Here is a 26,520-nt window from a genome sequence, read left to right as displayed (position 1 = left end):
AAAACACCATGCTTTCATTCTGCAGTAAATGTCTGAGAAGTTATTTACCCTTGGAACAGGGCCTATTTCATAGACAAGATACAAAAGAACATCAAGAAGACCTTCTCCCAGGACTCGCAATTTGTCTGTGCAGCAAGTTGCCAGTAATTTCTGAGTGTCTCGTATCTGTGGAAGGACAGCCAGTTTTCCTTGTGCTGTTTCAAGTCGTCTTATCACACTGCACACTAAATTTAGCTGATGCTGAAATGTCACACATTCCTGCAAAATAAACATAAAAACAGTATAGGAAGCATTAAGTCTATGAATATAAAATACAATAATGTTTGAAATTTGTACATTAAGTAATATTTTAATAAAAAGATTGTTTTGTGAGTTAAACAATTATTGAAACTTTAGTGTGTAGAAATGCAAACATTTAAGGGGAAGGCAGGAAACTCGATCACAGCTTCAGTTAAACAAATCCTTTCAGGTTACCTCCACATAGGACGCACAACTTACACAACATATTTTACAGTTCACCAGCTGCACGATTTTTTTTAGGTCAAAAAGATCTGATGAGTTGGGGAATATACACCTACAGGGTGTATACATGGAAAGGGAAAAAAAAAAAAAAAAATTCCCAGATTTCCCAGTTGAAAATACACTTTTTCCATGTTAAGTGACACTATACTTTTCCATAGCACTGTAAAACTTATAAATCCTTTGAACGTTTATAGTTTTATACACCAATGTAGAATTTCCCAGCACTTTAGAAAATTAAACGCGGGGGGAGGGGGGCATGATTTGAAAGGTAGTTGATGTGCACAAAATGTACACTGCATATTTTCGTGTTACGAAGGTATAACTTCGAATTCCACCAAACACCGCATGTTATTTTCCGAAGCATAAAAATTAAGATTGTGACACGCTTTTCTAAGCCAGTCATAGCTCATGTCACGTGATCTCGCCAGCTGATGACAGCATAGGACACGGGATGTAGTCAGCCAATAGCAAGATCACTCTTAAGTAGCGCGATCACACAAATAAGAAAAGTTAATCATTTAAATTAATATACATAGTGTTTCTACAAGAAAAACAAAGTTTTCACATATAATATTGGTCTCAAAGATTAATAAGCTGCAAGAGAAGCTAAGCTTCCACATATAATGTTGATCTTTTTTGCGCATGTTACACTTTAAGATACATCACACAAACGAGCCAGAAAATTTTTTAGCAACGACGTAAATGTCTGATCTTTCAGGCTCGAAATTGGTCTAGATGGTCGTCCTCAAAGAGTTGATTTTTAAATGAGAGTCAAACGTTCTGTGATTTAAGAAATTCATCACACATTCTCACACATAATTCATCTTGCATAAAAGGAAATTAACTTTGAAAGTAACGCTTTTCAAACCACCATTTACAATATTTTTCCATGACCTGTTAGAAATTGGTTTGTTTCAGCAGTTGCCAGAGAGCGCCAGATAACAGGCGTCGCTGCGCTTGCACAGCTACGATGACGCAAGAAGAGAACATGTTCGTACGTGTAAAACATTGAAAGATCTTGCATTATATCATAAAAGAAACAAGACATTAAAGGATACTTCAAGAGCATCAGAATTTCATGAACCATACTAAAATGCAAAATAATAATTCGTATGTCCAGAGTCGGATGTAAATTTTCGCGAGGACTTGTATTATCTCATATTTGGTTCTTTGTCATGGTATAATGCCATACGAGCTAGGAGGAGGAAAACGTGCACTTGAAATGCAGCGAACAGTTGAAACTAGTTAACAGTGTCAAATTAAACACTTTGTTTCAATAAATTGACTGCCTCAATACAAAAGATTAATAAAAGCCAAATCTCTTTAGCAAACTGACAAAAATAACTTCCTTGTTCTGCAAGGCGATCAATGCTTGACCGTCAAAAAGATGGAAATAAAATCTGAAACTAATAACATATTTTAGCCTTCCACAACTATGCAAAAGTATTTTAATTCATTTGATAGCTCCTGGCCACAGAAATACGTTTTGTTTTCCTTTAATGTGAGAGCAATAAATGAAGTGGAAACAGCAAAATCACTAAATGTAAAAACAGGTCACGTGGAGACTAACTGCCTCCCCACTACACCTCAGACTGTTCTGTGGATCAGACCTGGATCTCCAATATTTCCGAATCGGGGCAATATTAGACAGTGGTGCCCAGCCACACATCTGAGCCAAAACTGGGACAAGGTACTACACATACGTGACAACTGCACATGCACAAGAGCCCGCCCGCAACTGCTCAAACGAATCTAATGTAAACAGCTGTTACGTCATGCTTATTGGAGGCAATATGTTGTTATGGAAGCACTGCATAGTCTTCCTAAAGCTTTTGATACACTTTGCTGTTGGCAGACACTTGTACGAGCACTGTGTTTTCAGTATTATTCTGCAGAAGTGGGATACAGTAATATCCTTTGTTAGAGTATTGGTTCTTGCCAGTCAAAATCACAAAAATTTAACTGAAAACTAAAACAATGAAAAATTCCTGGAATTCTAAAAAATTCCCAGGTTTTTCTTGGTTTTTTCCTGGATGAAAAAATTCCTGGGTTTTTCCTGGATCTCCCGGTTGTCCCGGGTTGTATACACTCTGACCTAATGGTTAAGGCGTATCTGAAAGGCCAGTTTCTAAACAAGTCTTTAAAATGTGGGTTTATTAATGAAGAGTAACTACATGTTATTAAACTGGAGGAACAGAAGTAAGTGTTTTGTTGACAAAGTTTAGACTAGATAACAGCAGAAGTAGAAGTTCAAGGAAAAATAATTTCAGAAACAAAGATAATATCTGCACCACTTTCAACTACAATGTCAATAAAACAGCATCAAATAAAATTATCTCATATTCCAATTACTATTGCTATCTTTTCAAGGGAAGACAAATGGTACACTAAAAGTGTTTCTGTTTGTTTGTGATGTCAACCTTACTTTCTCTCACTTTGCATCGGAGAATAAGAAATAATCAGAACAGTGCCTAAAAATAATAATAATAAAGAAAAAATTAAGGAATCTGTAAGGGAAGGATACACACAAAGACAAAAATATGTTTCCCAGAAAGACTCCAGCACAAAACCTAAGCTATCCAAAGTAAAACTTCAAGCAAAGAGATGGTGTTAACTTAATTTGATTGTAAAATCATACCGTGCTGGAGATTACCACTCAAGGAGAAAGTACTTCTAAATACATGCATAAACATTTATATAGTATGTATTCTTCTGTGAGCGTTAGAAAAATTTTATTGTTAAGTCCGAGTGGGGTATGTTTTAAATCAATAGTGGGAAAAGAAAATGGAAGAATGGAAAAATAGTAGAAAATAGACTAGGGGGAAAGGAATGAAAGGGGAGATTGCCTGTTAGATTTTTGTGCACAGCTCAACCAATGCAAAACATTGTTTAAAAAACCATGAAAGAAGGTTGCATACGAGTTTCTACATGAGAAAAATAGTGAAAGTAAGAATATTTTCTGGTCAAATTGAGCCTGCAGGCTAGCTCTCGATGAGATGCAGGTGGATGAGTGTTTTTCCTCATCTTTTGTTATTTCCATCAGGAAATTTCCTATATCACAGTACATAAGAACATAAATTTCTACTGATATTGTTACATACTTACATGAAATGATGTCATTATTTTCTGTCCTTCCTGAGTTGGAAACAGTTTTTCAAATTCCCTGCCCCTCTGTAGGTAATGATACATATGTACAACATTAGGTATTTCTGATGTCAGCAATGGTGTCAAAAACTCTTGTAACTTAGCACATGCCAAACTGTATCTGCAATGTATATCTTCAAAGAGTGCTGACAACATACGCAGATGGGCCTACAAAAGATGACAAGATTTTTTAGTGTCAATGTATCAAATACTGAATGGTATACTGTATCTAAACTTAAATTATGGAGGTAAGGCTCACCTGTATATTATCTGATGAAACCTCTCTAACGTCATTGTTGTTTGCATAATTTTCTCCGGGTAAAATTATAATGTGACCATAGAAAGATCCAATGGGAATTTTGCACCTAGTTGTGCTCATACCATACCTTCCTATGGTCGTAATCTGGAAAAAGAGAGAGGAAAGACAGAAATGAAAATTTTTTACTTTTTAGATTAAGTATTATCCTGACAGTTGTGTGATGAGGAGCTGAACTTTCCACATGGTAAGTAGGAATCAAAACGGATTATATTTTCTCAATTTAATTTTTATTTCATGTTCTCTCTTCTTTCAACTTAATAAAAAAATCTGTAAGGATTTCATTTTGCTTTCTGTATTTACGTACACTGTATTAAAACTGGAATCTCCTTTCCCAATTCACAATGTTATTTTATTTTTTGGTAAGGTAGACACAGCTGCCCTTTTCATTGTATGTGTCTGTGACTTGACACCTCATATGTGGCAAGTAGCACCTTATCATTTCAACTGTTGTTATATAAAAATACTATTATATGGCATAATCTTCTGGAGCAATGAAGCTAAGATCAAAAAATCATTTATTGTACAGGAGCAAGCAGTAAGAATATGGCAACTGAAAAAAATTGCCTTCATGGACAGAGGGGTTCTTACACTTATATGCCAATACTTATACACCCTAATGGTATTTGTGGCTAATAACAAGGGTGAATTTAGAAGAATGACTATCTCAGTATTTCCATTACAACACACTGATGGTAATGACATAAGTTGTTTCCTATCTTGCTCAATATGTTTAAGCTTTGCTATAAGTGCAATAAGGGTCCACTATTAGAATATCTGGAGAGCTGTAAGTAATGAGAAGTGTGGTAATACACAAGTAGTTGCAACTAAGTTCTTATAAACATTTCTGATATGACTTATTTTCTGATAAAACTTACATGATTGATAAAGTTAAAAATTACTTTATAATTTAATATGCCTTAAATGTAGTGTTACTGGCAGAATTTTAAAGTGCAGAGCTTCAAAACCTCAATTAACATAACTGGAGCCACTTATTAAAATATCTAACAATGGAGGGAACTCTAAACTTAAGACAGGCACTTTTTCAAAGGTACTGGCAAATTAAACATTGCATGAAGTGTAAAAAAAAACACAATGTAGATGAAAAATTACCTGTCTACATCATTCAAACTAATTTTTAACGAAAACAATCAATTTTTGACAAAATAATTTAATTGGCTGGATAAAAAATCTGCTCACCAAGCTATGGCAGAGCATACACATAAATGAGGGTTATAATTAAGCAAGCTTTTGGAGCCAGTGGCACCTTCTTCAGGCAGAAGGGTTGAAGGGGAAGGAAGAGGAGTGAAGGAAAAGGACTGGAGAGGTCTAGGAAAAGGGGTAGATTTTGGGAAAGTCATAAAGAACCACGGGTCATGGGAAACTTACTGCGCAGGATTAGAAGGAAAGACTTTCCTTTTCATCCCGCACAGGGTGCATAGGAAAGGCGAAATATGGAACAAGTACAAAAACACAAGGTGAAGAAACAAAAAGTTAAAGATTTACTGATGACATTGCAGTTCTATAAGAGGCAGCAAATGATTTATTAGATCAGATGAAAGGAATTAGTAGTTTCTTTAAAAGAGATAAGATGAACATCTACAAAAGTAAAACAAGGGTAATCGGACATAGTCAAATTTAATCGAGTGATGCAGAAGGAATGGAATTAGGCAATGGGATGCAAAGTGGAATACATTTTTTGTCATTTCAAGAGCAAATAATTAACAATAGTAGAAGTCAAAAGGATATGAAATACAGACTTGCAATAGCAAGAAAACTTTGTCAAAAAAAGTTAACATCTAAGGCACGTTTCAATGCTACGAAGTCTCTCCTGAAGCTATTTGTCTGGAAGTGAAAATGATAAAGACTTTGCACAACAAGAAAATAGGAACTTTTGAAATGCGGTGCTATAGGAGAATCCTACGGATTAGATGTGCTGATCAAAGTAATAAGGCAGTATTAAATAAAATTGAAGAAAAAGAAATTTATGTAAGAATCTCACCAAATAAGGGGAACAACTGACAGGCATTGAGGAATTATCCATTATGTAAGGGAGGAAAAATAGTAGGGAGAGACCAAGGATTAACTACAATAAGCAAGTTAACATGTTGAACAAGTTGGTTATAATTAAATTAATGTTGTCCCAAGTGCTGCACTGCTGGCTGTATATATCACAGGATGCTGAAACATTGTAGGCATGTTCATTTGTTCATTAATTGGTTCGCACCACCAAGTGAAAATATCACACTGTAAGCAGTCAGAATGTGAAATGCCTCCTGTCTTAAAATCAGTATGCTTTTCGTCACTCTGTGCCATGTATTATTTCTCTTGTGAAGTGACTGTTGGTGTAAAGAGTTAAAAATGTTGTTTTCCATATGAAACACAGTGGGTATTGTGAAGAAAGACCATGCACTGTTGGTAAAGTTGTTTATCAGAGTGGCAGCAATAGCAGCACTGCACTGCGGAATATCGCCGACAGAAGCAACTACGAAGAGGCCCCATTCAATAAATGGGCTAAGAAATTTGATAAAGAAATCTGAAGAATCAGGAGGCGGGGGAGAGGGAGACGGGAGAGATGTAGTCCACACCCATGACAGTTGTTGATGAAGTTGCTGTAACTGTAGCCAACTGTGCAACATATGCCTCAAATCCTGCAGCCAGTGCTCGAGCTGTGTCACTGGAATTCTCTCTCCCCAGGTCAACAATTCAAAAGATTTTCTGGCTCATTTGACACTGGTATCCCTACCAGATTCACCATGTGCAAGAAGTGAACCCTCAAGATAGGCCATAATACCATGATTTCGCCCTACATTTTTTTGGCATTCATGGAAATGCATGACATGTGGCCAGAGAATACTCTTTAGGCAGATGAGGTGCATTTACTCTGCATGGTACTATGAATGCACAGAACTGTCGCATATGGGGTGTACTCCGCCACATGTTGTGTAGGAACATTCACTGTATTCAGCTATAGTGCCTCTCTGGCGTGGTTTCACAAGCTCCTTCATTCTCGGTTAGCTTTTATTTGAGGAGAGGACATCTCATGGGCCTATTAGGTGTACGGCGACATAGGCACATTATTAGGACCTCCTTGTGAAAAACACGATTCCAGCTTTGCAAAAACGCCATTATGTACTCGCCATTATTTTCATGCAAGATGGGGCAACACCACATGCTGCTTGCCAGTTGAAAGATTTGCTTTGAGAAACCCTTGGTAATGAGAACATCATCTCCAGGCGGCTTCAAGATGTGTGATCTTCCAGATCCCCCAACCTAAGTCCACGTGTCTTCTGGTTGTGGGGTATCTGAAAGATCACGTATCAGGGACACAACCAGACTCTTCCTGATCTGAAGGATAGCATACAATGACACATCACTCCGATTACACCAGATATGCTGAGAGCAGTTGTTGACCATGCCATGTTATGGATGTAGCGTGTTGCCGAATCAGGAGGCTGTAATGAAAACATGAAATGTATTTGCAATTAATATGGACAACAGTCATCTGTATAATGCAATGGCGACAATAAAAATTTGTGGCGAACCAGGAATCGAATCCAGATTTCCTGTTTAACACAAGTGGTTGCCTTACCAATAGACTATCCAAGCATAACTCACGCAAAGACCCAAACTTCCATATGTTGTCAAACATGTGTCTACAGTCTACACTCGTACATGCCTTCATTTCTGAAGGAACATTACACTGTACTTCTGAACAACACAGGTACTGCAATATTGTATTCGTCCGCAGAAACCAGGTAGTGACTTTCAATTAAAATCTCCCCTGTGTAACGGAATAAAAAAATTAATGTATGAGTGCAGGTTGTAGACATGTGACTGATGACATGTGGAAGTTTGGGTTTGGCTGTGAATCATGTTCAGATAGCCAAATGATAAAGCAACTGCTTGCAATAAGTGGAAAATCCGTGTTGGGGTCTCATTCCAAGCTCAAATTTTCATTGTCGTCACTCCATTATACAGCTGGTGGTTGTCCACATTCACAACAGTGAATACATTTCATGCACGCATGTCCGAAGCAACACTGTATTATACTTCTGAACAACACAGGCACTGCAATATCATACCATGAAAACACTGTAATTTGTAACCAAATATTAATAAACATGTCAGAACCACTGTTATCATCTGTTCGATCTTTCCTCTCCTTTTTTGGTACCCACACCTCATCCTGACTGCTTACACCACCATATTTTCACCTGATGGCAGAATGTGGAATAATTATTTTTTCCAGTGTACTCCACAAGAGTACCAATTAATGAACATACCTACAATGTTTCAGCTTCCTGCTATGTACACAGCCCAAACTACAGCACTCAGAACACTGTCAGTTTAATTATAAACATCCAGTAGGTTGAAGCAGCTATGCAGAGCTGAAGAGGCTTGCACGAAATTGAATAGTCCATCAAACTAATCTCTGGACTGAAGGCAACAACAATACAGTATCTAAGTTTATAGGACAGCCACAAATTGCAACCAAAATTTTTTATGACCGGATCACTCAATTTAACAAGAGCATCGCCAGGAACTGTCGAATTACAGATCAAAGTAGTTACACGATTACACTGTCACTGACATCACATTTTCTGACAACGATCTTGTTAAACTGAGCAAAACTCCAAATCACAAAGCAAAACAACACAAATCCTAATGAACTAAATAACATATGAAAAAAAAGAATAGGAAGCAAGAGATGAAAATACAATATATACTCTGCAAACAGATGGTACATATGAACTGGAAAAGCAAAAATCATCATGAACCTAAAAGAATTATTAAAAAAAAAAAAACATATCTATTAATGAGGTAAGATATACACTATATGCACTGCAGTCAAACAGCACACTTAAGATTACTCATCCAGTGGATGGTTTCTCCAGAGACATTCTGGATGTCTTTAATTACTCCTCATATAAAACAACAGTCACGCAATTTGAAACATGAACCATAGTTTGAAGTTGGCCGCATTCACAGAAAAGATTCCTTGCAAAAGCACATTTTGTTGTTCAGTTTAGAGACCCGTTCCAACCCTTATTCTCGGAAGATCAAAACCAGGAATGTACATAACTGATTGTACATGACAAGTTAAAGAGCTGTGTGCTCGACTGTGACTCTAATCCGAATCCCTGCTTTCCACACAAAGTACACTAGCAATTACATCAGTAGAGCACATCTCCCACACAGACTAACTAGTTAAAGGTTTTCACTTTCCTTCCACCATATACTCCTAGAAGAGAAACAGCGTAATTCTCCCCTTCTGCACTAACTTTTCTCTCCCACTTTTTGCTTTCTTTTTCTAGCCTTGTGGAAGCATCACTAATGCAAACAATAAGTAATCATTAAAAGAATCACATTATAAAAAGGACACAGTAATACAAGCTATAAGAAACAATGACTTACCATTAAGAGCAACCTTTGCTGAATTATTATGCAAACCAAGGCATATCTAATACGACTTATATTACACAGTTCAATGCAATACAAAACTTTAAATATGAAACTAAATATCAAACCCACAACAATTACCTTGAGAAAGCGACATATAGGAGGTGGCTGAAGGTCGCTCATGACAAGTGCCTTGCTGCCTATATCAGATGCCACCACAAGCCGCTGTCCATCAGATTCTTCACCACGGCACCAGATATCAACAGACAGTGAGACCAGATCTGAACATGCAGGAACCATAAGGTCTGTGAGGAGGACTGGGCAACCAAAATCCAAAACAACAAACCGTCTTGCACCAGAGTGCATCCGTTCTATCAGTAATGTCTGCTGTGGTGGTGCTGTGAGTAGTTGCTGCCAGGGAAGTGTTGCTGCAGACAAATCTTCACCCTGTGATCAAAAATATTAAGGAGTTTCAATGTAATGCTTCCTGCAAAGGGTAATATAAAATTCATGGCTATTATTCCTTGACTCCTACAGGTTAAGGCTTAAGATACGCTATTTCGTCCAGAAAATAATTTGTAATAAATGAAACTAAAGTCATAGAAAGAGTGAAGCAAGCAGAAATACATTTTGATAAACTGCAAGGCATACAAAATGGAATTGCATCATCTTCCCCTCTCTCCACTTTTTTCACTCTTCCTATGGCATTTGATATCTTGGGAAAGTTTTTAAGAGACACCCTTAGGTCTCTAACCAATCAGAAAACAGATCACACTTCCTGCTAACTGTGCTAACTGTTTTCCACAACAATGTGCGATTTTCAGAGAGAGAGAGAGAGAGAGAGAGAGAGAGAGAGAGAGAGAGAGAGGAGATTGTACCACTGAACATTTTATCATCAAGTTTGTATTGTGTAATTATGTGAATTATTTGAATAGCACTGTTTTTTAAACTGTTAATAAAATGTTATACACAGTGTTTACTTCACCGATGTATCCATTCTCTCTTCCTAAATTGGTTCTTGTTTGATAATCTCCTGAATCAATTGTTCTTTGGAAAAATAATGTATTGGTCAAGGTCCAACATCATTTTGGCAGTGGATGAAAAAGGCACAGCTAATGATCAAATGTTCATGTGCTTGCTAGACAATGCAACACCAGAAGCACAGATACAGTTCAATACTTTGTTTGATGTTATACACTGTTCAATCCTTGCTCTATATGGCAAGTTGTAGTGTCTCCCAAGATATTTCATTATCATACTGAAGATTACAGATAATACAATGGATACAATATTTTTCTTTCCTTCCCAATTAATTTTGTGCTACATCATATTTTTCAGGAGATTTTCATTTCTGATGCTTCAGGATAGCAACATCCCTTACCTTTGTTACATAATAGAAATAGAAAAAGGCACTAAGCCAACAACAGGTATTCTAGATATTGTTGGAAGTGCGAACCCCACATTTTTTTCTGAATATTACTTTATTTCTTACAATATGGTCAAATGTTAGTAGGGTTCAAATCACTGAGAATTACAGTTAAAAAGAGCCTTCATTACATTGAATTTTGATTTTTCAAACGATTTCATTCATATGAAGGCAGAGAGAAGGGAAATAAGACTCAGCTACCAGAATTTATGAAGGCATTGATAAAGTAGTGTTAGAATTTGGCCAAAACAAAGAAGAGTGTTGTGAAAACACATATGCTGAAAAAAAATTTCATAAGCCAGACACTCAATATGACTGGACAGCAGAGGGCAGGGGACACACCTAACCAATAAAGTGGAAAAAAAGTGTTAAGTGATGACTAATTAAATATAATATAAATGCGTAATAAAAGAATGCTCAATAGTCTTTGTGGTAAGATAATAAGAATTAACCAAAGGACTGTGCTGTCCGAGGACTCCCAACGTTTGCACTCACAATCAGTTTGAGCACTCTTGGAATCCTCCCACAATTAAATTAAAATAGTATGTACTGCCTGACTGACATGGAAGTACCTCAGCCCAAACATCAAAAACTAAATAAAAGCAACTTTAATATGTTGTTGTTGTTGTAGATGTGTTGGTGGTCTTCAGTCCAGAGACTGGTTTGATGCAGCTCTCCATGCTAATCTATCCAGTTCAAGGTTCTTCATCTCCAAATAACTACTGCAACCTACATCCATCTGAATCTGTTTAGTGTATTCATCTCTTGGCCTCCCTCTATGACTTTTACCCTCCAATACTAAATTGGTGATCTCTTGATGCCTCAGTATATACCCTACCAACTGATCCCTTATTCTAGTCAAGTTGCGCCACAAATTTCTCTTCTCTCCATATCTATTCAATACCTCCTCATTAGTTATGTGATCTACCCATATAATCCTCGGCATTCTTCTGTAGCACCACATTTCGAAAGCTTCTATTCTCTTCTTGTTTAAACTATTTATCGTCCATGTTTCACTTCCATGCATGGCTACACTCCATACAAATACTTTCAGAAACAACTTCCTGACACTTAAATCTATACTCTATGTTAACAAATTTCTTTTATCCAGAAATGCTTTCCTTTCCATTGCCAGTCTACGTTTTATATCCTTCCTCTCTACTTCGACCATCAATTATTTTGCTCCCCAAATTGCAAAACTCATTACTACTTTATGTGTCTCATTTCCTAATCTAATTCCCTCAGCATCACCTGATTTAATTTGACTACATTCCATTATTCTTGTTTTGCTTTTGTTGATGTTCATCTTATATCCTCCTTTCAAGAAGCTGTCCATTCCGTTCAGCTACTCTTCCAGGTCCTTTGCTGTCTCTGACAGAATTCAATGTCATCGGCAAACCTCAATTTTTTTTCCTTCTCTATGGATTTTATTAAAGACTCTGAATTTTTCTTTTGTTTCCTTTACTGCTTGCTCAATAGACAGATTGAATGACATCGGGGAGAGACTACAACCCTGTCTCACTCTCTTCCGAACCACTACTTCCCTTTCATGCCCCTCGACACTTATAACTGCCATATGGTTCCTGTACAAATTGTAAATAGCCTTTTGCTTCCTGTATTTTAGGCCTGCCACCTTCAGAATTTGAAACTGTATTCCAGTCAACATTGTCAAGAGTTTTCTCTAAGTCTACAAATGCTAGAAACGTAGGTTTGCCTTTCCTTAATCTATTTTATAAGATAAGTCGTAGGGTCAGTATTGCCTCACGTGTTCCAACATTTCTACGGAATCCAAACTGATCTTCCCCGAGGTCGGCTTCTACCAGTTTTTCCATTCGCCTGTAAAGAATTTGCATTAGTATTGTGTAGCCATGGCTTATTAAACTGATAGTTCGATAATTTTCACATCTGCCAACACCTGCTTTCTTTGGGATTGTAATTATTACGTTCTTCATGAAGCCTGAGAGTATTTCGCCTGTCTCATACATCTTGCTCACCAGATGGTAGGGTTTTATCAGGGCTTGCTCTCCCAGGGCTATCAGTAGTTCTAATAGAATGTTGGCTACTCCCGGGGCCTTGTTTCGGCTTAGGTCTTTCAGTGCTCTATCAAACTCTTCACGCAGTATCATATCTCCTATTTCATCTTCATCTACTTCCTCTTCCACTTCCACTTCCATAATATTGTCCTCAAGAACATCGCCCTTGTATAGATCCTCTATATACTCCTTCCACCTTTCTGCTTTCCCTTCTTTGCTTGGAACTGGGTTTCCATCTGAGCTCTTGATATTCACAGAAATGGTTCTCTTTTCTCCAAAGGTCTCTTTAATTTTCCTGTAGGCAGTATCTATCTTACCCCTAGTGATATGCGCCTCTACAGCTTTACATTTGTCCTGTAGCCATCCCCGCTTAGCCATTTTGCACTTCCTGTCGATCTCATTTTTGAGACGTTTGTATTCCTTTTTGCCTGCTTCATTTACTGCATTTTTATATTTTCTCCTTCCATCAATTAAATGCAATATCTCTTCTGTTACCCAAGGATTTCTATTAGGCCTCGTCTTTTTACCAACTTGATCCTCTGCTACCTTCACTATTTCGTCTCTCAAAGCTACCCATTCTTCTTCTACTGTATTTCTTTCTCCTATTCTTGGTCGTTCCCTAATGCTATCCCTAAAGCTCTGGACAACCTCTGGTTCTTTCAGTTCATCAAGGTCCCATCTCCTCAAATTCCCACCTTTTTGCAGTTTCTTCAGTTTTAATCTACAGTTCATACCAATAGATTGTGATGAGAGTCCACATCTGCCCCTGGAAATGTCTTACAATTTAAAACGTGGTTCAGAATCTCTGTCTTACCATTTTGTAATCTATCTGATAGCTTCTAGTATCTCCAGGCTTCTACCATGCAGACAACCTTCTTTCGTGATTCTTGAATCAAGTGTTAGGTATGATTCAGTTATGCTCTGTGCAAAATTCTACCAGACGGCTTACTCTTTCATTTCTTCCCCCCAATCCATCATCACCTACTACGTTTCCTTCTCTCCATTTCCCTACTATCGAATTCCAGTCACCCATGACTATTAAATTTTCATCTCCCTTCACTATCTTAATAATTTTTTTTATCTCATCATACATTTCATCCATCTCTTAGCCATTGCGGAGCTAGTTGGCATATAAACATGTACTACTGTGGTAGGCATAAGCTTCATATCTATCTTGGCCACAATAATGCAATCACTATGCTGTTTGTAGTAGCTTACCTGCATTCCTATTTTCCTATTCATTATTAAACCTACTCCTGCATTACCCCTATTTGATTTTGTATTTATAACCCTGTATTCACCTGACCAAAAGTCTTGTTCCTCTTGCCACCAAACTTCGGTAAGTCGCACTATATCCAACTTTAACCTATCCATTTCCGTTTTTAAATTTCCTAACCGACCTGCCCAAATAAGGGATCTAGAATGCCAGTTTTCTTTCTCCTGATAACAATGTCCTCCTGAGTAGTCCCCGCCCGGAGATCCGAATGGGGGACTATTTTACCCAAGAGGACACCATCATCATTTAACCATACATGCCCTCAGGAAAAATTATGGATGTAGTTTCCCCTAGCTTTCAGCAGTTCACAGTACCAGCACAGCAAGCCCGCTTTCGTTAATGTTACAAGGCCAGATTAGTCAATCATCCAGACTAATACCCTGCAACTACTGAAAAGGCTGCTGCTCCTCTTCAGGAACCACACATTTGTCTGGCCTCTCAATGGATACCCCTCCGTTGTGGTTGCACCTATGGTACGGCTACCTGTATCGCTGAGGCATGCAAGCCTCCCCACCAACGGCAAGGTCCATGGTTCATTGGGGGAGGGGAGGGGACGACTTTAATATATGGAGATGTATTGATTCTACAACTTATGAAGATGATTTATCTGTAGAACTCTACATTTATGTCAAATTACATTTTAAGATTAATAGATTAATAGATTTAGACATGGAACTGATTGTGGCAAAACACTGAATTATATGATCACTGTGACATTTTACGTTCGACTACTGCAGTAAATTTTTTGATCACTGTGACATTTTAAGTTCAACTACTACAGTGGGGACATCCACATGTTGCCCTTGTCAAATGTACATACTGTGCCTTTCTGGTGCATTTCAATCAATTGAAACTCGATTTTTGCTCACAATTATAAATAAGGGAGGAACTTATGAGAGAACAACGACTTACTTTGGGGAAATATGACACAGTAAGTATGGCACATGTTAACATGTACAACTGCACGCAAACATTTAGTTTCAGTGAGCCCTCATTTATGACTTGAGGATCTGCTGGTCATAACTGTCCACTACACAGTATGCTAGTCTCTCTCTCTCTCTCTCTCTCTCTCTCTCTCTCTCTCTCTCTCTCTCTCTATGTAAAACAAAAAACAGAAATGCTTCAGAGCGAACAGAGAGCAGTCCTCTCCAGCAGCAGTAATATTTATTTATTTATTTTTTTTATGACATGGTCCACCAGGCACCTCAATGATAACTGCACGATGACACCACAAAGAAAACAAGAAGACTTTAGTGGTCTTTCAGAAAAACTATGTACTCAAAATCACAGAATTAAATGTTACACTACTACTGATCAATATCAATGTTGATGTAGGTAGGGAATCAAATAAGATGAAGACCACTTACAAAAATTTTACACGATTGATTAGTCTCAGTGATTTATCAGTCCCAGTTAAACATTTTTATCGAACTTAACGTAAGCTTTATTTCTGAAACTTAAAAAGGGAAAAAAATATGGAATTAACATGTGTACACCCCAAAGATTACAAGGATGGTATCTATTATAGCACATAAGCATTCCTCAAACACTCACAAGTTAAAATCTCACAATCACTCTTTACTTTTGTTTTCCTAAAATCTGTAAAAAAAAAAAAATTCTAGTATCACAAAACAAAGCAGCTTTTTCATTGTTATAAGAAATCTATTACTGAAATTAGGTTTAGAAAAAAAATCAAAAAAAAATAAGGAATATCGTGCATTCTCCTACAGAGGATTGATGTGAGATGCTTTGATACACACATCACCACATAGAGACTAGAATGAAAACCTCTGGCTCTTTAAGTCATGATAGCTGAGTTATAATTCTCAGGCTTTTGACAGCTGTCAATGCCATCAACTCCAGGGGTTAAAATAATGACAGCCAGAAAGAACAAGGTCTCCTCCTCACGTGAACAAAGTAACACTAAGTAACAGAAATGCCACCCTCCCCCCCCCCCCCCACACACACACACACTTGTTTGTGTGTGGGGTGGGGGGGGAGGAGGAGGAGGAGGAGGAGATCTTTTAATTAGTGCTATTTTGTACACACGAGGAGGATACCTTGTTATTCCCGGATGTCAGTAGTTTTAATTCCTGTAGTTGTGTGTGTGTGTGTGTGTGTGTGTGTGTGTGAAAAGTGAAAGCTCAACAGCTACTGACATCTCTATGGTGTTATGTGTGTATGTGCACCACAAATCAGTCATCTATGGATGTCTAGTATTCTTTGTTCACTTTAATTTATTGTTTCCCCACAAATTTAAGCAATTTTTGAAAATTAGTTATTTTCCATACTACTGATTTTTCTTTAGACTTGTGAAAATGGTTTTTCCAAAACTAGACACAATAAGGGGATACAGTTCTTTAAATATTTTACACGACAGGCCTGTTCTCGCTTACTGCCATTATCAAGTGACGTTTGTCAGATATTTTGACAGTTCTTTACTGTGATCCTATTAAACTGTAAAAATATGTTTCATAAATACAAAAAGTAATATTCTTACCAAAACACGACAGATAAAATTTACTTTAGGTGCAATATCGTCATCACTTCCACATAGACATTATTTGGCAATAGCAATAATCCAAAAACAGGCCTGTCACTTAAAATATTTACAGAAATATATTACTTTAGACAAGTGTCTGAACAACAAACAATCTTCATCACTTCTATTCATTAGTTCTAATACTAAAATTGTTCTTAAGATTTCTAATATGTACAACACTTTTCAGTATCAGCATTTCAATGTAAGTTTAGCCTTAACTAGAAGTGGAATATAAAACATGCATCATAATAATAATAATGTATAAAGAGAAAGACTATGAAGAAGGAGATAATTCCATCATGCAACAAGGTTAGTTCCAGGCATCTTTTTAACTTTTGTTTATTTAAACCTTCTCATATGAAACTTACTGGCAATAATAAAAGTAAAATAAAGCTATAGATCGCTGCAATTTGGGAACTCACTAAAGGAACAGTAGATGATAATCAGGAACAACAACCTATTTACTGTCATATTTTAAGTGCCTATACCAGTGTACAATAAATGATTGATTGCAGCAACACTAGCTTACTTCAATTCGGACATGTTGTCCCACTTTTGGTGAAGACCAGGCTTACTCTTTCTTTCCCATTCAATGAAACATCAACCCCTCCCCCAAAAACCATCATCTATCCCTCCCAAGTTACTTGAACTCCCTTTTATGTGATGTTCTTCTTCCCTCTTTTCTGTTGCCCCTCTTTCCTGCACTGTTATCTGCTGTTTAGTATATGTAAGACTGTTTTTTAACGTTCACAGACTGGATATGTGCGTTTTATACATAATGAGTGTGCACATAAGGCATGGCAAAGAATGTGAGAGTTCAAGAGATGAGCTTGTCTTCACATACCAATTTTTGTGTATATGGTCTGTAATTTTCCATTATCATATCAGCTTTATTATTTTTAAATCTTTCACTTTTTACCCACGCTGGTACCTCTCTGAAACCACTAGATAACCTTCTTCAAATGTTAACTTACATCCTTGTAGAACAAGTGTATGGCCGTGGCCTGAGTGAGTGGGCTGAGGCAGCCGGTGTTGGAACAGGGTTTCCCCTGCAGCACGCAATACAAGCCTGTTGAGCGATGTGAAAGTGTTCTGGCAGCAAGCATTTTGGGAGGTGCATGCAGTTGGCAATAACAGTGTCCAACGGATCATGTACTTGCACCAGAAATTAGTTTGTGTTTCTTGTGCCTGCAATGAGCCACGAACATTGAAGAATTTATCACAGTGGTACAAGAAAGATCAGGAATTTTGCAATATAGTCATGCTCACTGAATAAACTGACTAGCATAAAAGTATTTTCTTCCAATATCAAATCAGTGAGCAATGTGTCCAACTCCATTGTTTTTTTAAACTCTGCAGAATTCTAGAACACACCATTGTACAACAAACTGCTACTCATGACACTACAGCATTGGCACACGTTCTGACATCATCAAGTGTTCTGCTCGTACACTCTGACTGGAGCCTAACATGACAGACTGAACCCACTTATACTAGGATGCAAAAGTAGAGAGATGAGATATACTCCTACAGCACTGTAGTTTTTATAAAATGTTTCAACTCTTCAAACACAACTGTTGGAGACTAGCTTAGTTACAATCAGAACCGGGCGCACAAGCTGACGTTACTTTGAAGTTTCAAGGCGGAGCGATCTAAAGGTGTTTCCTGTCCCTGTATTAAAGTACTCTGTTTGCTGCTGTGAAAACTACAAGCATACTGCGATTTCCCTAACAGTCGATGCTTGGAGAATTTCCGAGCACTGCTTTCCTGTGCAGCATTCATTCTTCTAGCACTTGGAAGAGCCACTAGATGGATATACCTGCTTTGTTTTTGCAGTGTGTTCCACTGTTGCCTCAATCGCAAAAGTTTGTTGCGAAGATGGGGATAATTTCACTGAAGAAGAAATTGTGATGTTGCTCAAAGAATCTGGATCAGAAATCAATGACTGTAGTCCTGGAAGACATGGTACACTTATGTTTATAGATCAGTCAATGCAAATAGGGATCATATTTACAATCACTGTAGCTTTGACTTGCATCTCTTATTTTGAAGGTAACAATAAGTGTCTTGAAAATGGAAATGAATTATCAGATGAATTAGAAAAATGTGAAGCTCCCATTCGACAGGGTAGAACACATCAATGGTAGGGGACTAAAAGCAACTCATTGCCCAGGTAAATGAACCATAGTTGATCCCAGCTACTTGTATTTAAAAGTGTGCTGAAAGCTGTTGGGGCCTGTTTATTGACAGGAATGGGAAAACTGAAACAAACTGCTATACAGGATCAATTATGTCTAAATTGGGGACATAAAATCAAACAGCCCCAGGTCACTTTGTGTCAGTCCATCTGCTGTGAAGCTACATGAAGTGCATCAGTTTTTTGTTACTATTATTCACATGAGCCTTGTGCAAAATCAATTATCACAGACTACTGGAGCAATGAGCTACTTTTAGATTCATCATTACATACAAAAATCTTGAAGAGAGACAGACTTAGATCAATTTACTTTATGCTTCATGTGATTAACAATGACAATTACAAGGGTGAGTCAAATGAAAACCTTAAATTTGTATTAACAAATTGAAATTTCACGGCATTATCCTGTAAGTTGGTAAGCGTGCTACAAATAGCATGCAGAATGGTCTGTAGGTGGGAGCATAGTGCAAATGCACACATACTGTCACAGTATCAGTATAAAGATGGCTGCCCCACTTGTGACATGCACCACGGAAGAACAGCGTTCTGTTATTCGGTTTTTGCGTAGTGAAGGGGTGAAACTTACTGAAATTCATCAACGAATGAAAGTTCAGTAGTGATGCATGTTTGTCACAGCAGCAAGTCTATGAATGGAGTATGAAGTTCACATATAATGTGACTTCAGTGCAAGAATCTCCTTGTCTAGGTCAGGCACAACGAGTTGTGATTCCACAGTACATTGCAGCAGTTGAAGCCATACTGAAGGAAAATTGCCGAGTGACACTGAATGACACTGCAGCATGTTTACAGATTAGTCATGGGTAAGCACACCACGTTGAGCATGATGTGCTCCAGTTTCAGAAGTCTCTGCAAGATGGGTGCCACGGCAGCTGATAGTTGAAATGTGAGAACAACATGTTGATGCTTGTGAAGAACGCGCTTTGCACGAGGAGATGGCTTCCTTACAAGAATCGTTACTGGGGACGAAACCTGGGTTCACTTCCAGCAACCGGAAATGAGGAGAGTGATCAAGGAATAACGCCATTCCTCGTCACCAAAACCAAAGAAGTTTCGAACATAACCATCAGCAGGGGAGGTTATGCTGACTCTCTTTTGTGATGAAAAAGGCATCATTTTGGAGCTTTACATGCCTAGAGAGGCCAATGTCACCAGTGCATCATACACAGATCTCCTACAAAATCATCTGCGGCCTGCAATTCAATCAAAGTGATGTGGATTGCTGTCAGCAGGTATCCTTTTGCAACATGGCAATACAAGGCCCCACACTGCCTATACAACAGTTGCAACAGTCACAGACCTGTATTTTGAGTGCCTTCCTCATTCACTATACTCACCAGACCTTGCCCCAAGTGATTTCCACATGTTTGGACCACTCAAAGACGCAATGGGAGGAAAGAAGTTCCGTTCTGATGAAGAGGTACGCCACGCAGAGCATGAGTGGTTGTGTGGACTACCAAAAGATTTTTTTTCTAAAGGAATTTATGCACTTTGTAAGTGCTGGAGGACTTGCACTGAGCATGGGGTAGATTATGTTGAAAAGTGATACTGCTTTGTACCACTTCTGCACGATAAATAATATTTAAAAAAATATTTAAGGTTTTCATTTGACTCACCCTCTTACATGTGTACGCGAAATCCAACCATGATGCTTTGTACAAAATCCAACCTTCTTGTGGTAACTTTATACTGACAGGCAAGAGCAGTTTTTAACCTGATCAGAATCTAACAGTTAATGAAAGTTTATGTCCTTTAAGAGGAAGAATTTGATGTACAGGCACCAAGAACATAAAAAACATATGGTATAAATTTTCATTCTTAGTAATTCCACAACACGCTATGTTTAGAAATGTGATGTGTATAATGGTGCAGGGAACAAAGATAATAATGCAGTTTCAGTATTCCTCCATCTGTACAACAGTTTTCTATGTAAGAGCCACATACTGTGCACAGGCTGGTTTTATACTAGTGTAAGGCTATTTGAAAGAACAGCAAGAGACTGTGGTCATGTGTGTATGGCTAGTGTTTGTGTGAATGTCTGTGTTTATGTTGTCTAATTCTGATGAAGGCCTTTTCGGTTGAAAGCTTATTTGTTTCACAATCTTTTTGTAGGGCCTATCTATGACTCAGCATCTCCACTATATGGTGAGTAGCAATCTACGCTTTCCATAATACTATCATTGTTCCATCCTGGGTTTTCCATTGTTTTCTTTGAAAGATAGACTGATGAGGGCAAGTGTGCTGTTGGCACAGCACTGAGGAACAGAAGAGGGCAGCCACTAGAATTCAGACAAAATAAACTAAGAAGAGGTCAAACAGTACTCTAGAGGGAAAAAAATCCCTGCTAGCACTTCACTGTAAAGACACTAGGGATGTGTTTGCCCTATATACAAAACACAGCATGACAAGTAGAGTCACCAACCAAAAATCCAAAGCTAAAATGGTAGAAAAGCTAACCCGATCTTATACTTGCTTATAATACAAATGAAACGAGTGTTGATCATGGAGATCAGCTGGTGATCTATTACTTTGAATGACAAAGAAAGAAGTGGTCGATGAAGGTATTTTTTCATATATTTTACGATGTGTTTGGTCAATTCTTACATTTTCTACAAAGAATTTAAGCCTGTATCTCACTAATGAACCAACCTGTTTAAATTCATGGGAAACAAATTCTCGAGAAAACAGGTGACGATTTTAATGAAAATGACAAGCAGAGAGACCAGATGGGGTGGGGGATGTCTGTAGAAGGTAAAGTAGGATTGTGTCTATCCGATTGCTTCAAGCAATATAATATAAAAGTGTATTTCAAACAACAATCAAACAATGGAAAATCCAGATGGAGTGTAACAATATTAGAGCCGGAAAGTTGCTACTCACCATACAGTTGACATTCTGAGTCGCAATAGGCACAACAAAAAGTTTCACACAGTTATAGCTTTCGGCCATTAAGGCCTTTGTCAGCAATAGACACACATACATACACACCCACACGCACACACACACACACACACACACACACACACACACACACACACACACACACACACACACTCACTCAACTTGCACACACGTATGCAACCTCAGACAACTGAAACCACGCTGCGAGCAGCAGCACCAGTGCATGATGGGAGTGGCGACTGGGCAGGGGTAAGGAGGAGGCTGGGGCGGGGAGGGGAACGGATAGTATGGTGGGGGCTTGCGAAGAGTGAAGTGCTGCAGTTTATATGGAGAGCAGGAGAAAAGTTGGAAAGGGGGGCGGGGGGGGGGGGGGGCAGCAGTGGAAAAACGAGAAATAAAAATAAAAAAGAAATTAAAAGACTGGGTGTGGCGGTGAAATGACAGCTGTGTAGTGCTGGAATGAGAACAGGGAGTGGGCTGGAATGGTGAGGACAGTTACTAACGAAGATTGAGGCCAGGGGGGGTTACAGGAACGCAGGATGTACTGCATGGAAAGTTCCCACCTGTGCAATTCAGAAAAGCTGGTGTTGATGGGAAGGATCCATATGGCACAGGCTGTGAATCAATCACCGAGATGAGGGATATCATGTTTGACAGTGTGTTCAGCAACAGGGTGGTCCACTTGCTTTTTTGGCCACAGTTTGTCAGTGGCCATTCATCTGGACAGACAGATTGTTGGGTTGTCAGGCCTACATAGAATGCAGCACAGCTGTTGCAGCTTAGCTTGTAAATCACATGACTGGTTTCACAGGTAGCCCTGCCTTTGATGGGATAGGTGATGTTAGTGACCAGACTGGAGTAAGTGGTGGTAGGAGGATGTATGGGACAGGTCTTGCACCTAGGTCTTTTACAGGGGTATGAGCCATGAGGTAAGGGATTGGGAGCAGGGGTTGTGTAAAGACAGAGAAGTATATTGTGCATGTTCAGTGGACGGCAGAATACCACTGTAGGAGGGGTGGGAAGGATAGTGGGCAGGACATTTCTCATTCCAGAGCACAACAAGAGGTAATCAAACCCTGGCGGAGAATGTAATTCAGTTTCTCCAGTCCCAGATGGTACTAAGTTACAATGGGAATGCTCCTCTCTAGCCGGACTGTGAGACTTTGGAAAGATTTGTTTTTGTACAAGGTTGGGAGGATAATTACAGTCAGTGAAGGCTTCAGTGAGACCTTCAGTATATTTTGAGAGGGACTGCTAGTCACTGCAGATGCGACGACCACGGGTGGCTTGGCTGTACAGAAGGGACTTCTTGGTATGGAATGGGTGGCAGCTGTCGAAGTGGAGGTATTGCTGGTGGTTAGTAGGTTTGATATGGATGGAAGTACTGATTTACCATCTCTGAGGTAGATGTCAACATCTAGGAAGGTGGCTTGTTGCATTGAGCAGGACCAGGTGAAGCAAATGGGGGAGATGTTGTTGAGGTTCTGGAGGAATGTGGATAGGGTGTCCTCACCTTCAATCCAGATAGCAAAGATGTCATGAATGAATCTGAACCAGGTGAGGGGTTTAGGATTCTTAGTTTTTAAGAAGAATTGCTCTAGATGGCCCATGAATAGGTTGGCATATGATGGTGCCATGTGGGTGCCCATAGCTGTACCATGGACTTGTTTGTAGGTAATGCCCTCAAAGGAGAAGTAATTGTGAGAGAGGGTATAGTTGGTCATGGCAACTAGGAAGGAAGTTGCTGGTTTGGAATCCATAGGCCATCTGGAAAGGTAGTGTTCAATAGCAGTAAGGCCATGGGCATTAGGAATGTTAAATGTACAGGCAGGTGGCATCAACAGTGACAAGCAGGGCATCGTGTGGTAAAGGGACAGGAACTGTGGAAAGTCGGTCGAGGAAATGGTTGGTATCTTTTGTAATAGGTTGAAGTGCTGGTCTATGAGAGCACAGATTCTCTCTGTGAGGGCGCAGTAACCGGCCACAATGGGTTGTCCTGGGTGGTTGGGTTTATGACGTTAGGGAGCATGTGGAAGGTGGGAGTGCGGGGAGTGGTAGCGGTAAGTAGACAGATGGACTCTGGGGAGAGGTTCTGGGATGGGCCTAAGGATTTGAGTAGTGACTGGAGATCCTGCTGGACTACTGGAATGGTGTCACCGTGGCAAGGTTTGTAGGTGGAAGTATCTGACAGCTGACGGAGTCCTTCCGCTAGATAAATCTTGCATTTCAAAATCAACGGTGGTGGAGCCTTTGTCTGCAGGTAGGATTATAAGGTCAAGATCAGTTTTTAGATAGTGGACTGTAGTTCTTTCGTGGATGTAAGGCTAGTTTGCATGTTGAGGGATCTGGGGAATGATGGCGAGGCAAAGTTCGAGGTTAAGAAATTCTGGAAAATTAACATGGGGTGGTTTGGAGGCAGTGGAGGTGGATCACAGTTGGATAGACGAGTGAAATGTATTTCACTCAGTGAAAACAGTGATATACATTCAATGAAGTACTTTTGTACATTTATTTTGTAATTATTATGTACTGCATTTACAAATTTATTCTCCATCTCTGAAACTTCTATTTTCAAAATATAATTATTCTGTAAATATGTGGAGAATTTCAAAACAGCTTAAATAAATGTGAAGGTAAAGGATGATGGTATATGTTTCAATAGAAAAGTTCTGCTTTTCTCCTTTACCTTATAAGCAGGAACCCTACAAGTAAATTGAAAAAGTGTATGACTTCTGGGTGATTACAATAGTCACTGTGGCCCTACTGCAATCTATTAACACACTGGAATTATTCGCTACCCACAGCCACTTAACATGATAGAATGTTTTGAAGAAATACGGCAGATATTTTCCAAAGTGATGACATGCTAAAGTTATTCAGTGCATGCATTCACAACAATGATTCGCTTAAATTCAATTCTGGCAGTGACCGTGTTCCTTTGGAAGATGCCAATGAGTTAATAAATACGATTCCATACACAGCCTTCGAAATACCCCACTTCCTATGAACGCTATTCCAAATTAAAACATTTTGAAGATGGCTTCATTTTTGATGAAAATGGAATTTTTGATAATGACACCAGCAAGTTTTTGAACCACATGAAGAGACAAACATGTCAAGGCAGAAGTACATGAAACACTGGGTAGGACCTATGACCACAGATTAGAGCATGTCACAGCTCACAGCAACTGGTTCTCATTTCAACCCTAAGACGACGATGATGATGATCTCCCACAATACTGACATGACAAATAGTCTGTCAATGTGAATATTATTACCAAAAACAAAGATTCCAAGACTTACCAAGCGGGAAAGCGCCGGTAGACAGGCACAATAAAATAACACACAAACACACACACAAAATTTCTAGCTTTCTTCAGGAAAGAGGGAAAGACGAAAGGATGTGGGTTTTAAGGGAGAGGGTAAGGAGTCATTCCAATCCCGGGAGCGGAAAGACTTACCTTAGGGGGAAATACTCGCACGCACGCACGCACACACACACACACACACACGCACGCACGCACGCACACACACACACACACACACGCACACACACACGCACACACACACACACACGCAGACATATTTAAAGGCAAAGAGTTTGGGCAGAGATGTCAGTCGAGGCGGAAGTGCAGAGGCAAAGATGATGTTGAATGACAGGTGAGGTATGAGTGGCGGCAACTTGAAATTAGCGGAGATTGAGGCCTGGTGGATAACGAGAAGAGAGGATATATTGAAGGGCAAGTTCCCATCTCCGGAGTTCGGATAGATTGGTGTTGGTGGGAAGTATCCAGATAATCTGGACAGTGTAACACTGTGCCAAGATGTGTTGGCTGTGCACCAAGGCATGTTTAGCCACAGGGTTATCCTCATTACCAACAAACACTGTCTGTCTGTGTCCATTCATGCGAATGGACAGTTTGTTGCTGGTCATTCCCACATAGAAAGCATCACAGTGTAGGCAGGTCAGTTGGTAAATCACGTGGGTGCTTTCACACGTGGCTCTGCCTTTGATCGTGTACACCTTCCGAGTTACAGGACTGGAGTAGGCGGTGGTGGGAGGGTGCATAGGACAGGTTTTACACCAGGGGCGGTTACAAGGGTAGGAGCCAGAGGGTAGGGAAGGTGGTTTGGGGATTTCATAGGGATGAACCAAGAGGTTACGAAGGTTAGGTGGACGGAGGAAAGACACACTTGGTGGAGTGGGGAGGATTTCATGAAGGATGAATCTCATTTCGGGGCAGGATTTTAGGAAGTCGTATCCCTGCTGGAGAGACACATTCAGAGTCTGATTGCAGATTACTAGTGTACAAATTCCTTCAGGTTTTAATGGAAAAGCACAGCTCCAAGCCAACCAGAAATGTAGGTACTATCAAATAAACGCAGCCTATTAAACTTGATAACCAACTGTTGAGTCCTCCAACTACCCCTGCCGGACAGACATCCCTTCTAGCTCTTTTGTATTTTGGGTTGCATGCCCTGCACTTGAGGCTGCAAACAGAACAAGCCTCAGCGGCCATTCACAGAGGTTGCCTACAGCAGATAGACTACTTTGCCACACCCACCAGAGATGACAGCCCCAGATTACAATGACACTGCAGAGATCATTATCTCCAACAGTAGCAGCCAATCATGCGGTTCTGGTGTAGCAATCTGCACAGTGCTTATAACCTGTGACACGAGGGCTGCCAAGGCAGTTGCAATTCTACTCTGGATCAAATTTCAATTGCAGTTACGAAGTT

The 26,520-nt window shown here is 39.2% G+C and overlaps 1 protein-coding gene across 3 annotated transcripts in view; it reads right to left on the bottom strand.

Annotated features, from left to right (window-relative positions):
• LOC126335421 (baculoviral IAP repeat-containing protein 6-like) overlaps window positions 1-26,520 on the bottom strand; it is a 311,044-nt gene that overhangs the window by 175,026 nt on the left and 109,498 nt on the right. For all 3 annotated transcript variants that reach the window (XM_049998701.1, XM_049998709.1, XM_049998717.1), the window contains 4 exons: window positions 9,527-9,832; window positions 3,926-4,069; window positions 3,628-3,834; window positions 49-258 (listed from right to left, as the gene is read on the bottom strand). In XM_049998701.1, coding sequence (XP_049854658.1) covers window positions 49-258; window positions 3,628-3,834; window positions 3,926-4,069; window positions 9,527-9,832 — 867 coding nt within the window. The remainder of the gene's footprint in view (window positions 1-48; window positions 259-3,627; window positions 3,835-3,925; window positions 4,070-9,526; window positions 9,833-26,520) is intronic.

This window comes from Schistocerca gregaria, chromosome 1 (assembly GCF_023897955.1).
Source record: "Schistocerca gregaria isolate iqSchGreg1 chromosome 1, iqSchGreg1.2, whole genome shotgun sequence".
Taxonomy (NCBI): Eukaryota; Metazoa; Arthropoda; class Insecta; order Orthoptera; family Acrididae; genus Schistocerca; species Schistocerca gregaria.
This window is presented reverse-complemented; position numbering and strand designations above follow the sequence as displayed.